Here is a 16,621-nt window from a genome sequence, read left to right as displayed (position 1 = left end):
TGTCGAAATCCTATTCACTCGTTTATACAGTAGCGGTAAAGTTTTTATTCGTTCCGCGATAGCGTCTAAAATTTTTCTTCGAAGATTCCACATATAAAATGTGTTCTATCATGTCAGAAAATTCGTCAAACTCAGCGATATGGATTTGTCCATTAATTTGATTTTGAATCATATACCGAGCTCTTTTATTGTAAGTCGTAAGTATCTTTGCTCGATAATTTCAATCAATGCGTTTAAGTCGAACACTCATAGAAAAGTGAAGTTTATAGATTTAACAGTTCGGCTGAAAAGTTCGTATCGTTTCATAGAAACACACATTTTTTTGCCAAAATTCGTTTTTATTATTCAACATAATTGCCATAAGAGGCGATACAGCGATTATAGCGATCTTCCAACTTTTCCATACCATTTTTGTAGTACGATTTGTCCTTTGCCTCAAAATAGGCCTCAGTTTCAGCGATTACCTCTTCATTGCTTCTAAATTTTTTACCAGCGAGCATTCTCTTGAGGTCTGAGAACAGGAAAAAGTCACTGGGGCCAAATCTGGAGAATACGGTGGATGAGGGAGCAATTCGAAGCCCAATTCGTTCAATTTCAGCATGGTTTTCATCGACTTGTGACACAGTGCATTGTCTTGATGAAACAAAACTTTTTTTTTCTTCAAATGAGGCCGTTTTTTGAAATTTCGTCCTTCAAACGCTCTAATAACGCTATATAATAGTCACTGTTGATGGTTTTTCCCTTTTCAAGGTAGTCGATGAAAATAATACCATGCGAATCCCAAAATACAGACGCCATAACCTTACCGGCCGATTGTTGAGTCTTCCCACGCTTTGGGTTCGGTTCATCGCGTGCAGTCCACTACTCAGCTGACTGTCGATTGGACTCCGGAGTGAAGTGATGGAGCCATGTTTCGTCCATTGTTATATATCGACGAAAAAAATCGGTTTTATTTCGATATAACAGTTCCAAACACTGCTCAGAATCATCAATTCGTTGTTGTTTTTGATCGATTGTGAGCTCACGCGGCACCCATTTTGCACAAAGCTTTCTCATATCCAAATATTCGTGAATAATATGTCCAACACGTTCCTTTGATATCTTTAGGCTGTGAGCTATCTCGATCAACTTCACTTTATGATAATTGAAAATCATTTTGTGGATTTTTTTCACGTTTTCATCGGTAACAGCCTCTTTTGGACGTCCACTGCGTTCATCGTCTTCGGTGCTCATATGACCAGTACGAAATTTTGCAAACCACTTACGAATTGTTGCTTCGCCCGGTGCAGAGTCTGGATAACACTCATCAAGCCATTTTCTGTTATTGGCGGCACTTTTTTTCATCAAAAAGTAGTGTTTCATCAACACACGAATTTCTTTTTTTCCATTTTTTTCCACAATAACAAAAGTAGCTTCACTCAAAATGCAATATCTCACAAACTAATAATCAGACAGCTGTCAAATTTATACACGTATCTTGAAGGTTGGTACTAACTGAAAATGGTATGAATTTAATTCTAGTGGCGCCCTCTCATAAAAACGAACTTTTCAGCCGATCTGTTAAAGTTTATAGATTTATAGAGAAGGGAATTTAAACCTAATAGACACAAGAACTTTCGTAGTGTCCTTGTTTTCAACAAATCTCACTTGGTCCTCGTACCATTTAAGGCTACGCATCACACTTCAGATTTAAAGTGAAATTAATATTTTTTTTCGGTAGCCGGCTGCATAGATCAACCAACATAATCAATAAATTTAGTCGAAATCCTAATCACTCGTTTGTACTGAAGCGGTTCAGTTTTAATTCGTTTCGCGATAGCGTTTAAAATGTTCCCCTATGTTTACAGGAATAAAAACTGTAAATCAAGACTTCCCGGGATTTCAGTATCGCATATTGTAGAAGCGTTCACTCGACAAATCCATGAGTTTTGTGGTACATTCGAGCATCTTGAAACCGGAGCACTGTTACTGTTACTGTTGAAAATTATACTAACAAATGCCCTTCCCCCGTGACACTTGTGGAGTGTGCAGTAGTTTATACGACCTCCAGTAACAACAAGTATTGAACTAACATCCCTTCCCATTCCATTATTGATATATAAATTCTGGTGTTACCAGAAAATGTACATTAAGAAATGATTTGCCAGTTCCAGGTCTGATCATCTCAAAATTTCCTGTGGCGTCCCGTGACAACATTTACGGGTTGTGCACTGATTATATCAGATGTAACAGTTTGTTAAAAGTGAAAACTAAACATCGAGGAATTGATATTCGATTGTGTTTTTTCATTACAATGAAATATCGATATACTTTTGAATGGGATTTTTTTTTAAATTAAACTTATTTCGTATCATCGTACAATAGAAGATATCCGCTTGCACAACTGAGCCAGCCAAGAATACTACATTATTTTTTTTTTAATTTGTGTTCGAACCAAAAATCAGTCTGAGCAAAGGTCCCGTCACTTTGAAACGCTCTGTAGGACATTTTGTTTTCCCTAGAAAATTGAAGACTTTTAGGGGCCCGTTGTTAGTCTGTGATTGATTTCAGAAATCTGTGAAAATCTTTGTCATTTTTAAAACCTGTGCAGCATATTGAGAATCTGTGAAACTCAGATTAATCTGTGAACCTGTCATCTCTGGAGAGACAGCAATTCGTTTTCAACTGCCATAAGCATAAGCCATTGAAGCCTCTTCTGAAGGTGTGCATACAGAGTCAAACTTAAGAGAACAACAAATCTCAGAGCTGAGCTGAGCTGAGTAATTCCCTCTCTTTTTGAATCTGTGCAGTATCTCATAAGCACGGAAAAGACACTAAAGGTCTATTTGCACTTGGCCAATCAGACCGACCCGACATTCATTTTTTTTCCTCTTCGGTTTTGATCTTATCACGATTCTTTTTAAAAGAATTAAGAGCTAATATTTGTGAGAATCATTTTGAGAACGCAAGCTTCCTGAGACTTTCGAAATAATTCCTTAACACTGAAGAATCAGTGAATCAGAGGTGAAGTTTCCAAGGTAGCTCGGGGGGATCTTAATTGTGCTAACTAACACTTTGGTTGCTTTGGTTAATCACTCAGTTCTCCAATGATTAGAAATTTATAATTATTTTTGACATGCAAACTACCAACACCCGTATTGATTAGACGCAAAGGACATCGTGTTTCGGTGTAGCGTTACGTGAAGGGCAACGATGAATTGGGGAACGTGATAGAAGCGTTGTAACACCAAAATGAAATGTTTGTGTCGGGTCGAAGTGACTGAAAATAACGACGAGTTTCTGTTCTGCTTGATACGAGTATGGAAACAACGAAATGCCATGTCAGAAAGACTTCGTAAAGCAGTTATTTCGACTATTTTCATAGGTCAAAACCAGTAAATTCAATGACACAAAGCAACTTTAAAATCGAAATCCGTCGATTTTTACAGCAATTTACAGCGAGTTTTTTTAACCACGAGATTTCTCCCCGGACGGCACTAATGAGTTTGAAATACACAAGCACCGTTCGAGTCGGTTGCCGAAGCAGCACAAGTACCTACTAGTGCAAGTCCGAGTCCGAGAGCAAGAGAGTGACTCTGAGTGAAGGGCGTTTCATCGTTTCGAACCACGATGGTGATGATGATGATGATGATGATGATGATGGTAGTGGTAGTGTTTCATTTATGTAGTTTTCTTTTTCCGTACGGTGACGCAATGATGATGTGGTTGACTCTCGATCGCTGTCGTGTGCACGGTTAGTGATAGCAAACCCGTGGCAGAGAGGGTAAACATTTTTGCTTTTGAAGGAAACAGTTTATCAGTAGTTTAGGAATATCTCCAATGAGGAAAATAAAATGAATGTCTCGTTGTCGAGCACACTTTCACCATGTGCTCTCTTCTGTGCTGGCATGGAGTCAAATTCGCCCTCTCAGCAGACTAGCAGCTTTGGATTACTGTTTTATTTTACTGAGCGGATTTACATGTTCATCAAAAAGTAAAGTGAATGAAATGAAGTTATTAGAATCGAACAAACAAATACATGAACTGTAAGCTCGATCTGTTTCAACATAAAATCGTTTCTATAATTATCTAGAAAACAAGTTCTAAACAAGATTCAAGACTAAACAACAATTACTGGCTGTGAATTCAGGCGAGGGAAACAGAAGTGATGGCAGTTTGAAGTTAGTTGGATACAGCAATTACATCCATGCTCCATTTTATTACTAGTTCCCAGCAAAAGGTCATAACATTATTTTTTTCTGGCAACATTTCGAACCAAAATCATCTATTTTAGCTTTCAACTTTCAAAGTTGGCCACACCGCTCGAAACGAAACATGGCAACATACGCAAAACGATTATCAACATCATCGCCCTACAGATGGAGACAAACGACAATCGATCGTGTGTTTTGCCACTCTGCTGCGTGGGGAATGGCTAGTGGAAAAATCCCTCAATGAATCGAAAACGTGTGCGATAGTGGAACAACCGCGCTCTCGCATTCCACCAGTCCACCAGCATAGTACGGCACGTACACGTACGTACGTACGTATACAAATAGTGTGCAACGCGTAAACTTTTTCGGTTTCATAAAACCTAGTCGATCGACTGCAGATGGGACCAGGCCAATGTCCAGTGGGCGTTGTGGATTAAGAGCTGTGTGGAACCCAACAAGCGACTGAATTATGAATTATGTGTGCTCGTATGTGAGGGCTGGCTTTAGATTAGTTAAAAAAAACAGGAGAACTGAAATGCTGCTTTGTTTGCTTGACAGATGAAGGCTACGGCTGTTCCACGAGAGACGACCCCCTAGAACCGATGAATCGCTACGAGTTTCTGAAGGTGGCCAGAAAAGCGGACCCCGTACGTTAGGGTCAGACTATTCCTCGGCATGTGGGCTGATGATGTGGAAGTTACTGACGGTGTGAAATGTCAATTGCCATGCTTCTATGAAATGTTGATGAATGCTTTAGAATGCAATCTCTTGAAAAATAGATTCCAGAAAAGTCCTAGAAGCAAATTTTTTTTCAGAAACTAAATTAAATTCATGAAAATAAGATATAAATATGGAGCTTCTATAGCACAATGTACAACCCAAACCATAGCTATTTAGTATTAATGTTGAATACCCCTCAGAACTATAATTGATTTATTATTAAGGGGGGCACTCTATGAAGCGGTAGAAAACATGGTTCATTAGCATTATTTTACTGTACATAAACTGTAGCTATAGATAGATGCACTTTTGAGGATAAGAAAAAACAGTTTTTATACAGGGTTGCGCAAAGGAACCTGACACATTTTATCAGATTTTTTTTTGCGCAACCCTGTATAAAAACTACACAAGCAAAATTGTCATTATTATCGTTGTGAAGAAGCTCCTTCATTAATTTAAAATGTTATTCTTAAACTCACGAATAGTTGTAACTTAAAACTGATTATTCAAAAACATGTTATAAGTAAAAACGCGGCGAGCGATACTCCAGTGCTCCATGATGGAAAACTACTAGACGAAAATAAACCTTCATTTTTCTACTTCTCGATGCTGTGATCGATTTTTCCCTTCCTTTTTTCAGTGCAACCGGAGAACAAAATATGTCAGGTTTCTTTGAGCAAACCTGTATATCAACACTATTCAAAATGATAAACATATTTAGCATCTTAAAAGACTGGTTTAAAAAAGGCAACTTCCCGGTCACACAATATCTTCCGAAATTGAGCTATGATACATCCAAATAATGTATCAAAATTGATTAGGAGACTTTTTCAAGTACGTGAACCTCAGATGCTATAGGCATGTTTAACACTAAGCTACATAGGAACATGTCCGGGTTGGCGGTTCAATGCATAGGGGACTGGTTTTACTGCGCCTGTTGTCGTATGTTCGAGCCCTGACATGGAAGGATTGTGAGTAGAATCGTAGCATTAGCCAAGCTATGATTCTGTACTCTATGAATCGACTGCGAAGTCTGTTGGAACAGAAAGGCCAAATCCCACAAAAGAAATGTAATACCAATATTTTGCTTTAACATAGAAACATTCAGACATATGCAAGAAAAACCATGGTGTTTTCTTGTTGGTTTTATTAAAAATAAAATAGTGAAATTTATGAGCACCTTTCGCCGATGATAACACAAATAGGTGAATGATTTGTTGCTAATTAGTTACGGTAATTTTGAATTTGTTGCTCAATATTTTTTTATTTTTGTGAGTACTTTGCTAAGTTAATATAATGTTAGCAAATACGGTAATACGGTAATTTCGCTTGTTTACGTATCCATTCAACCAAAAATGCGCCTCATCACAGCGTTGTTCTGGAATAAACCTATTAATGATGATTTGTCAAACAATACTGAGTAGAGACGTCACGTTACTCAAGCCTCCTAAAAAACACTCGCTATCATTCGTCGATACGTCTAAAATCTCGATCAAATAATCCTGACCAATTACACCGACACAGTGCAAAAGCAAGTTTTAGAAATCTAATGTGATTCGATTTCATTATCTAACGAAAAGCAGTTCGAAATCTAATCTTTACGAAGTAACTAAATCCCCCAAATGACTACCGTTTTTCGTTCAGAACGACAGAACGACATTGATAAATGTTTTGAACCACGAGGTGGCATTAGTGGTTAAATACAAACTGCAAATGCACTTATGAGTCGAAGACGAAAAGTAAAAATATGAAATAAGTAAAGGGCACTTAGCACAAACTGAGATTCCAAAACTCAATTAATGACAATCGTTGTTCGATGTGTGCCATCAGAAAATTATTTTAATTTCAATCCCATATACAACATTTTCAAAAGCGAAGAAACAAAACAGAAACACTTACTTCAATTATTCTATGCACGTTTCTGCTTACCAACATCGATTTCGACGTATTTTATTGAATAATAATGACAATTTAGTTGAAAATATATTCATGATCTTCGGACAATGATCACTTCTTTCTTCTTCGTGTTGAAACATGATGGTCAACATGTATAAAAGACTGTGGTAACATTCGAAGACCGAGTGATTATATGCCGTTTTTACTCAAAACCAACTTGATAAGAAAATCAATTCACGGAAATTTCTAGGAAGTTTCTATATTCATAATTTTAAAATAAAGCACATTTTCTGAAAAATGTTCCAAGTCAGAATACAGCTATCCAAACCAGGAATCGACAATTTGATTCAGTGAACAGGAAATGTGCCAGAATCCTATTTACACTAAGTCTTTTTCGAGGTCGAACTCAAACATACTCAACCGGATGATGAGATCAACGCCCCGTACTCTAAATCAACGACTTGAACGATCATTGACTAGTACTTGACACGAATTCAGAGCAGATAACAACTACACCAAATCTAACGTTAAAAAAGACGAGCTCATGACGAGGAAAAGACGACTTAATATCTATCTTACTAATCTCTGAAGTAAAATTCTTACCGAATATGATTGCATTACTGCACTGACTAGAAAAATCAAATCGAACCAATTCTTCTATGAAATCGACGATCGCGTCAGTCGCCGAAAGGTAAGCTTCCATACAATTATTTGTTCATGAGGCAAAATTTAAGCAAAAGACTTTCCTTTCATTCGAAAATCAGAAACTACAAATCGGTTCAGTTTCGTGTCTCAGTCGATACAGTCATACACACTTTAAATTTTATTACTGAATCTCGGTAAAAAAAAATGCAAAAATTTCCACAGCCGAGTACTTGGTAATCGTCTCGTCAAAATGTATAATTACTCAGAATCTAGGCAATATTTATTTATCTTTCCAGGAAATATAAATCCTTTTTCCTTCCACCTATTTATATGTTTTCCAGATCCACGAGCAATGGCGACTTAGTGCTTTGCAAAATCGAAAAGAGATATTAGATAACAAGTGTCTTGCCGAGCTTCATTAACAACTTACCTCACTGTTCGTTTAGCAATTGACAATTTTAGCAATATATAATGCCAAACTTCGACAAATAAAAACGCACTTCATCGAGGTATCAGCATATAACTTTAACGAATTTCGGAAACGAGCATGTGGATTACTGAACATTCAGTAAAATGTCGTGTTGCCGATCTAATTCGGCATTTCATTATGAAGAGCTCTAAAATCGGTGTTATAGGTGTAACCTGCATTTAGGACGACAGAGAGTCTGACAATGTGTTCGGGGAAGAGCTGATCTGATAGGCAAAAGCGTCTGGTATAAGAACGTTACAGCTGATGTACCCGAGCGAGAATCGAGACACTATAAAATCTCACATCTCACAGGAGTATCACCAAAATAAAAAATATTTAAAACAATTTTTACGAAAAACGAGGTGGATTTTTCATCATTATTTAACAATGGACTTTATATAGCTTCTCCGGTAACCGCTCGAAATTCAACAGATATAAATTCGTTTTTGCTGATAATTTTCGAAAAAAATATCTGATTTGGCAAGCGATTCATGGCTACGGACAAAAATAAATTCAAGTTTGCCATGCCAATGAGTTTTCGAACTGGAAGTTCTTGGATAAAACAAAATCATGTTTTCGTTGCAAATGAGTCAATGAATTCGACAAGAAAGAATGTCGTAAAGAACGCTTTCTACCATTCATCCAAGCACACAAAGGTCCTGGTTAGACTAGTTAAGCGGAAACTTAACGACGGACAAAAAACCACATCGTTTACTCGATTCAACTGTTTTGTTTTGTAAAAACTATTGCGAAATAGTGTTATTTCTTGCATGAATGTGGACGTCAGGGAGCGAAACAACCATCAATCGCCTTTGTATGGCGACTACTGGGTTTGGACTTATATCTGAACAAAGAGTTATCTCAAATCTCATTAAAAGAATTTCATAGATCAGAGTTTTGGAAACAAAAATATATTTTTCCGGTAATTTATTTCCAATTCGATTACAACTTACTCAACGTAATCTGGCATCATTCAACAACATAAAATCATTTCATCAGATGCTGATTCACCGAATGAATAATTTTTCCGAAAGCCAATTCGCCGAATGGGTCATTTTTCCGAATCAATTCTGAATTCCTGTGTTTAAAAGAATACTATAGTTGTAACGGAATTTTTCCCTGATTTGAATGAAGATTCCCTTAAAAATCTAGTCTTTCAAGTCAAATAAAATTTCTTGGTTATCTGGAAGTTCCATTCACCCCCGATTTTCCTCTCTGAAATCAACACCAGAAATTCGAATCTTCCTCCATATGAAATATTGTATGCAAGGAAACTGGAAACTTAGTTGAGTTGGTCGTCCGGGAGATTTCTGTGAGTGATCAAACTCCGCCTAAATTGAATACTACACGATACTTGGAACACTCGTATGTTCGAGCCCCGACCTGGAAGGATTCTTAGTGTCAGTGGGATCGTAGAACTAGCCATGCAATAATTCTGTAATGTAATTCATTACTTTTACGGTTCTTGAAAATATCAACCAAAACTGACTTAGAATTCGAAATTATCTTAAACGTAGATGACCATGTCCATGCAGATCACTATAGGAACTAGTAGGAATGTTAGTTCAACAACGAAAAGGCAACCGGCTGCCGAGAGAGAAATATATGATTATTTTGAATGATATCTTTCTGCTATCGATCCCTAGGTGCTCTGCAAAACCTGAAGGAACAAGAAGGTTAACGTTGACCGACCATTGGCGCTTCCGAACTTCAAAGATTTACTGTTGCAGACATGTACGATGGAGAGAATCCTGTATTCAACTTGCTACCGATAAGCTGAAGGCTCCAGATGTGATTCCTTATTGCACGCCATCTAGCTCAAGTGGTTATTGATTGGTTCATTTTTAAAGGAACAGATTTATTCTAGATAATAGGTACAAAACGGTTTAATATACTGTTTTCTGGACTTAGAAAGTTCAAAATTCGGGTCTATAAAAGAAACTTCATCCGAGAGCAATTGAAAGTAAACAGAGGCAATAATTTAGCTCAAGTATTGTTATTTGGGCATGGATTTCGCTTCTCAGATCAGACAAATTTCCTTTCGACGGAATTGGGGGTTATGGACTTAAGTAGGCTGCTTGAATGGATGGTTGAAACGAAGACTCATAGTACTAAGCTAAAAAAGGAGTTTACCCAAAACTGGAACCTATAATCAATGGTTTTAGAAAAGCTCTCAAATGCAATTAAAAATCCTTCCAGGAACCGGAGGCTTGTACTAAGCAACGTTTATTCCAACCAATGCTCAAAAGCTAGACAAATTAGTTTCTCGACGAAAGACACCGAGTAAACCGCACACAACCCCTTTCCCATACTCATCATTACAAACACATGCTATGTAATTTCCACCCTACAATTGGAATGGAAAGTTTTTGCACCACTTAGCTTGCGAACGTGTTAAACTTCATCCTTTATTTTTCCACCCATTTCATTCCTTCCATTGTTTCTTCCCTGTGCATAATCCTAGTTACTGGGCGTAATTTTATCCAATTTTTCACCTTGTCTAGCAGCAGCTCCACATTTTCACAGCGATTCACCATTTCATCGGATCGACGACACTCGCCGCTGTACTCCGCTATTATCGGATGTCTCGATCGATTCGAAATCTTTACACTCTCTTGCACTTGGTTCGTCCCGTGTTGCCACACTGTTTGCTCTATAATGCATACACGAGTCCTTCACAGTCCTTGGATTTTTTTTTCTTCATAACACATAATACGTAACACCCTTCAATGGCCTGGTCTCTGCAGCACAATTTTCAACCGATCGGCGAACGGAATTTTCATGACCATTTTGGTTAGTTTTAACCTTTTTTCGAGCACGGCACCATCAGTTCAACTAGATGGAAGCCATTTTCTAGTAAGCTAACACACTTTTGTCTCTAAATCACTGATCTTCCTGTACCGTCATTTTCTTTTTTTTTCTCACTACAATTTTTGCACAATTCCACTTCTAAGTTTCTCCAAAATGTCAACTGCACAGCCTTCTGAATTTTCTGGTTTCGTCCAAATCAGGTGGCACCCCGAAATCACGAATTTTTTTTTTCCACTCAGTCGTAGATTGCTCACACGAGCACGCATCGGCTCTAAATTCCAACGAGGAATAGATTATGACTCATACGCCCTAGTGTGTGTGTGCCCGGATGGGAACTTCGGAACACCAAAATTGGTTCTTGTTACGGTTCGCGAAATACCCACGACTTTCGGTAGCGGAAACCCCCGTCAGGACTCGTCAGAGCTCGACAGAACGGAGACAGACAGGACCGACTTTCATCGGGAATCGATCAACCCACGGACACGAGAAAAAGAAACGACAACGTCAAAGCTTTCTCTTTCTCGCTGTCTCGTACAGATCAGACATAATTCCGAACACACACTCACATTCGCAACACCACGTCACGTCAAGTGGTGAGAGTTCGCTGAAACTGCTGCTGAGGGTTTAGTGCCGCATTTACCAATGAATCAACACACGCATACAGTTGACAACGGATCGAATCGGATTGATTTTACAGACACAACGATAGCACATTCCGCAGTAGTTTTGTATCAATACTAGTTTAGTCAAAGCAGGGCATATTTTTTTTTATTTCGGACTTTTCTATTGTGGAATGATTTCAGTAATGCACAAAGGAACAATCCACCGGGCAGGACCAAAAAGCTGCTTTCCCGAACGGCTTGAACGATGCTGGCAACACTGCTGAAGGTCGTTGTCGGCCGGGAAAGGGACATTCCATAAAGACGGTGTGTGATGACAGATCGAAGGGAGTTTCAACACGAATCTTTTTTAATATAAAAAAGTACCAGAACAGTCTGTCTCTGCTCATGTGTATTTGTCAATTTTGGATACTGTCTGAAGGTACTAATATGAAAGCAGACACAGTCGTCACATATAAAATGGAATGAGACAGTAAGAGATAATTCGAAGAAGAAGCAGCAGCAAAGCACAAGAAGACAACGGATTCGCGAAAATTTCTCTACTGCTACTGCTGCTGTTGCTGGTGATGATGATGATCCTCTTTCGTTCTGTTCGTGCGGTCAATATACAAACAAGAGCAGATTACTGTTTTTGGATCAAGTCTTCATTGCGCTCTAGTGTTGGTGGGAACAGTTTGACAGCAAACCACGGTCTCACCAACACTACAACCGGTGTTTTGAGAACGAATGGATATTGGAGGGCACGGAAAGTGTTGCCGGATATTGGGACAGAAGAAAAAACAAGTTTTAAGTGATTGGCCCAACAGAATCCTATTGAAAGTTTGTTTCGATTTTGGCTGAACCTTCAAATTTATATTACTAGCACTATGTTTGACTAAATTCTATGTAAAATTATTTTGCACCATCATTACACAATTGTGCCATGTGGAAAAAGTTACCAGCAGGCAACACTGGTAGAAACGTTTCATAAACCATACCGACGGTTGAGCTAGTTTTCGCTGCACTATTTATTCAACTGCAAATGGAGATCTGAGCTGTGCTCGTTGGAATTGTCGCCCGAACTGGTACTACCACGCTTATCAGTCTAGCGAACTGGTCGCAATACAAAACACGCTTCAGTGTTGAGACGTAAAACCCCCAACGACAATGACGATGTAAATTTTGTAATTTTAAAATAGTTTTTTTTCTCTTGCTACGAAAATCTGATACGCAAAAATGAAAAGTTTCTACTACTGAAACAAGGAGAACAAAGTTGGCGAAAGCTGTTATTTTTTCTGGGTGTATTTCACAAGGACTCGACCCTTCCCTTTTTATGTGTCCAGACTTTTCGTCGCGATTTATTGCTTCATCCTGCTCACACCGAAGACAAGCCAGAAGCAAAATTATATCATAGCAGCTAGCTACTACTGCACCCATCGATGGGATAAACCGAACACGAATATGAAACTTATCCCTTATTGCACTGTTTACATCAAAGCAGGCCACAGCCAGCCAGCCAGGCCAGAGTTGAATGGTATTTTTTTTGCAGATCAATTTTCTGCTCGGTGCTATTCGCACGGTGCAGGAGTAGGAGCCAGGAAGAAAAAAAACAAGTGGACAACACAAAAGATCAGGGTTCAATTGCATGGTTGCCGTGCTGGTCTACTGCGAATCGTACAATGAGGGATGGTTCGATTGAGATGTGCATAAAATTCGTGTATCGAAGGTGGTGTGCATATGGGGGAACAGTGTTGCCAAGTTTGTGTTCGTCGTCGTTGTTCCTGTTGTCAAAAAAAATCAGCTTATTTGTATTGAATTTGGTTTTCCTCGTTCGGGACGTCAATTAGAACATAGCACCAATGTCCGGCTGGTGATTCATGCTAAACTGCAATTTTTTCAATAATTCTATTTCCTACTCAATGTGAGTTGTTTTTTTTTTTTGTTTTATATTGTATTAAGATTGTTTTAGCTTAATGATTCGGTACGAAACAGTGAAGAAATTGCATTTAAAAATGTATATTAAAACCATATTTTTTCCATATTGTTCAAGTAAAAATTCATCAGACCGAAAAACTCGCCAGAAAAAGGATTCGAATCTCTAACCTTTCCCATGAAGATGAAATGCTCTATCAATTAAGCTACTCTGGTACATGTGGATACTAGAGATGATCGCGTTTCGAGCATTCGAACTCGAGACTCGACCCAAGCCAGATGAGAAACAAATTTTATTTTTAGATTCGGGTCGAGTAAGGATAGATTTTTGTTAAATGAGAACCGGATCGGGCTTACGAACTTTCAAATAGAGAACTCGAAAACGAACTCGCAATTTACTAGTTATAAATACAATAGTTTCATCAATTTACTATTTCACTAAGTCACAATAACAGAGTACTACATGGAATGTGAAGTCTCGTGCCTAACAAGGAAGAAGTCGTTTTTTTTACCATGAAACTCTATTCTTCAGTACAATCGATAGAGCAATACACTTGACCCATCAGTACTCCAACCGTTTAATGCTCTTTGAAAGGTCTTCAAGGATTCCGTTTCCGGAATGACCTCAGCATTCGACGAAAAAATTTTCCCTTGAAAAACCTTCTCAGGTTTGGAAATAGATAATCGCCCTTATTCTGAATAGCGTCGTATCGTTTTTTCCCTCGTATTTCATTTGTATTCCCCATAACGCTATCAAAATCGTCGAAACTATTCACGTCTTTTCTGTGAGATGTCCCGGACTTTTCATTCCATGTAGTATGCTATGGTATTGTTTGTGAAAGGTATTTTTTTTAATTTTACGTAATTTATTATTTATGCAATCCCGTTGCCAATTATGCGTTACTTTGACTGTTCATTAAGTCACAATAACAGAATATATCTTCTTCAAAATTTCAAAATTATTACGAAACATTGCTTTAGAACAAGGCAAAATGACAGTCCACGTATCTTATTTTAATATACAAATCAAAAACTGTTTTTAAAGCTCGAGCTTATTTTTATTATGACAATTCCGGCAATAGCTGACATTTACGAACCTTAGGATTGCCGAGATTCTCAGTAATTATACATTTTGCCGAGACGATTACTGAGCACACTGCTGTGCAAATTTCGTCATTTTGATCGCTTTTTTTAGATTCAGCAAAAAAATTTTGGTTTCTAGTACAGAAAAGTTTAAGGATATGATTAAAAATCATCCAAATTTTGATGCATTTTGCAAAAGATCATATTAGCCTATGAAAGTTTCTCTTTATTTATACCCTAACTATTGTAGCACGATTATTAGAACTTTTCGTAAAATTATCAGTACTGATCAACAGTTTAAGATTTCAGCTATCTTTCTGAACAATATGTGGAAATGTTCAAGCAGAAAGGACAACTTAATTGAAAGAAGAGAAAGTAAACAGAGAAAAACTATCATTCAGTTGTGAACTTTTAAAAAAAAATTACGACCATCCGATCCTCTCAAGACAAAAGAGAGCATTTATTTTCTTCGATTATCACGGAGCTATTACAGATATTTTCAAGGTTTCCAATAATAATGTGGATTTACCTATAAACTCATCGTGTAAGACGATATCAGAATCCTTTGACTTTTGATCAGCTGTACTGTAAAATTACCTGAAATCATCATAATCGATCCTTAATAATCAGAAGAAAAATTAAACAAAGAGAAACTGTCACCTGCTTCTACAGCCGTTTGAAAAATTCTCTAAGAATTAGGACAAAACTAGTATCCGAATCTTTATGACATTTTCCACGAGCATTTGTAATCTGGCTGCACTGATCCGTAGAGCAAAATGAAAAGAAATCCCCTAGCAAAGGTGCGCAGCACAGACTATTCTCATACACACATGCATACAAATCCGTCGAGACTGTTCTGTCCACTGTCATCATTGTCGTACCATGTTGGACAATGGTTCGAATTTATTGCAAGAGGTCACGTAAAAAAGACCCACTAGAACATCCAACAATACTTTTTTTTCCTAGGAAAAAATAATACCTTTCATAAAAAAGGGGACACAGTGGAGTAACAGTAGAGCGATCCACTCAGATGGGTTCACCTTTTTTTTTTGCTCCGAATAACCTATAATAAAACTATTAATAATAGAGAAATCTTTACCTCGGACACCGATTCCTCGTCCGATTCCGACGAGTCCGAAACACGGGGCTGAAACTCGGAGAACGTCGTCTCCGTATCGGACTTGGCCGGGGACGAGTGCTGACTGTTGGACTTTCGTCTTGCTCCACCCGTTTTCGATCCGGATGAGCCGTTATTACCTCCTGCCGCTGCTGCTGTTGTCGATGTTGACATTGTTCTAGCATTATTTGCCTCGCGGTTATTGTTGGAATTTGCACCGCCGGAGGAAGCACTTCCGGCTGTTACTCTCACTTCCGGTTGGACACGACACGAATTATTCTGCTGCTGTTTCGGATTATTCCCTTTAGCAGCAGTTCCACTGCCTACTAGTGAGGCTCCGTTACCACCACTAACACTACGATTGCTTCCACCACTCGTACTAACACTAGCGCTACTATTACCACTACCACAATTATTATTACTGTTGGATGACGAAGACGGCTGCAGCTGCTGCTTGTGCAGGGCCTTCGAATTCGATTGATTCACCAGCGACGAAGATTTCTTCACACTGTTTCTCGATTTGTCCCGGTTCTTCACTCCGGATTGTTCCGCATTCTGCATCTTGTCCGGCACCGGTTTCGAACGCCGGACACATTCAACTCGCGTTTTACGCACTTTTCGACTCTACTAGAGCTATTTTTCGACCGGAAATTGCTCGCACAAAAACGCACTTCTTTCTGAACACCGTCGTCGTTGCGTTGTTCGTCGTTCGTTTGCCAGTACCATTTGTCGCCATATTCGATTTTCTGCTCTCGACCAACCGCAAGAGCAAACGAGATAGAAATGCACTGTCTCGCTTTGGCCAATGTAATTCCTATAGGGGCTATTTCGTCACTTCCGGGGGTGCAAGTGAAATGAACTATGATTTCAAGCAAGCGAGTCGTCTTGTCGGAAAGTGAGTCTAATTTGACAACAGATGACTTTGGTTTGTATTATTAGACACTGAGAAAAAAATAATAATTAAATTATATTGTATTATGATTTGTCATGCAACTATAAAATCAAATTGTGTTTTAAGGTTTAACCATTAATTTATTTAGCTGCACCATAAACGAACTATAATAGATATCGTCAAACGTTCAAGAGTATGTTTTGGCTTATACATGAAATAATTTATCGCACTGATCAAATGGTACTTTTACATGCAAAAGTTCGC

General features: G+C 38.3%; 1 protein-coding gene across 4 annotated transcripts in view; it reads right to left on the bottom strand.

The window, feature by feature from the left end:
• Positions 1–16,203, bottom strand: part of LOC131430610 (ankyrin repeat and KH domain-containing protein mask) — a 63,295-nt gene extending 47,092 nt beyond the window's left edge. For 2 of the 4 annotated variants that reach the window (XM_058595717.1, XM_058595724.1), the window contains exon 1: positions 15,448–16,203. In XM_058595717.1, the coding sequence (XP_058451700.1) occupies positions 15,448–16,026 (579 nt within the window). In that variant the 5' untranslated portion in view covers positions 16,027–16,203. Of the gene's footprint in view, positions 1–10,418; positions 11,213–15,447 lie in introns of those variants that run through there. The other 2 variants (XM_058595732.1, XM_058595741.1) reach the window with 2 other exon arrangements.
• Between the last annotated feature and the right edge of the window lie 418 nt (positions 16,204–16,621).

This window comes from Malaya genurostris, chromosome 1 (genome assembly GCF_030247185.1).
Source record: "Malaya genurostris strain Urasoe2022 chromosome 1, Malgen_1.1, whole genome shotgun sequence".
In the NCBI taxonomy this organism is placed as follows: Eukaryota; Metazoa; Arthropoda; class Insecta; order Diptera; family Culicidae; genus Malaya; species Malaya genurostris.
The sequence above is the reverse complement of the archived record's forward strand: the minus strand, read 5'-3'. Positions and strand labels throughout refer to the sequence as shown.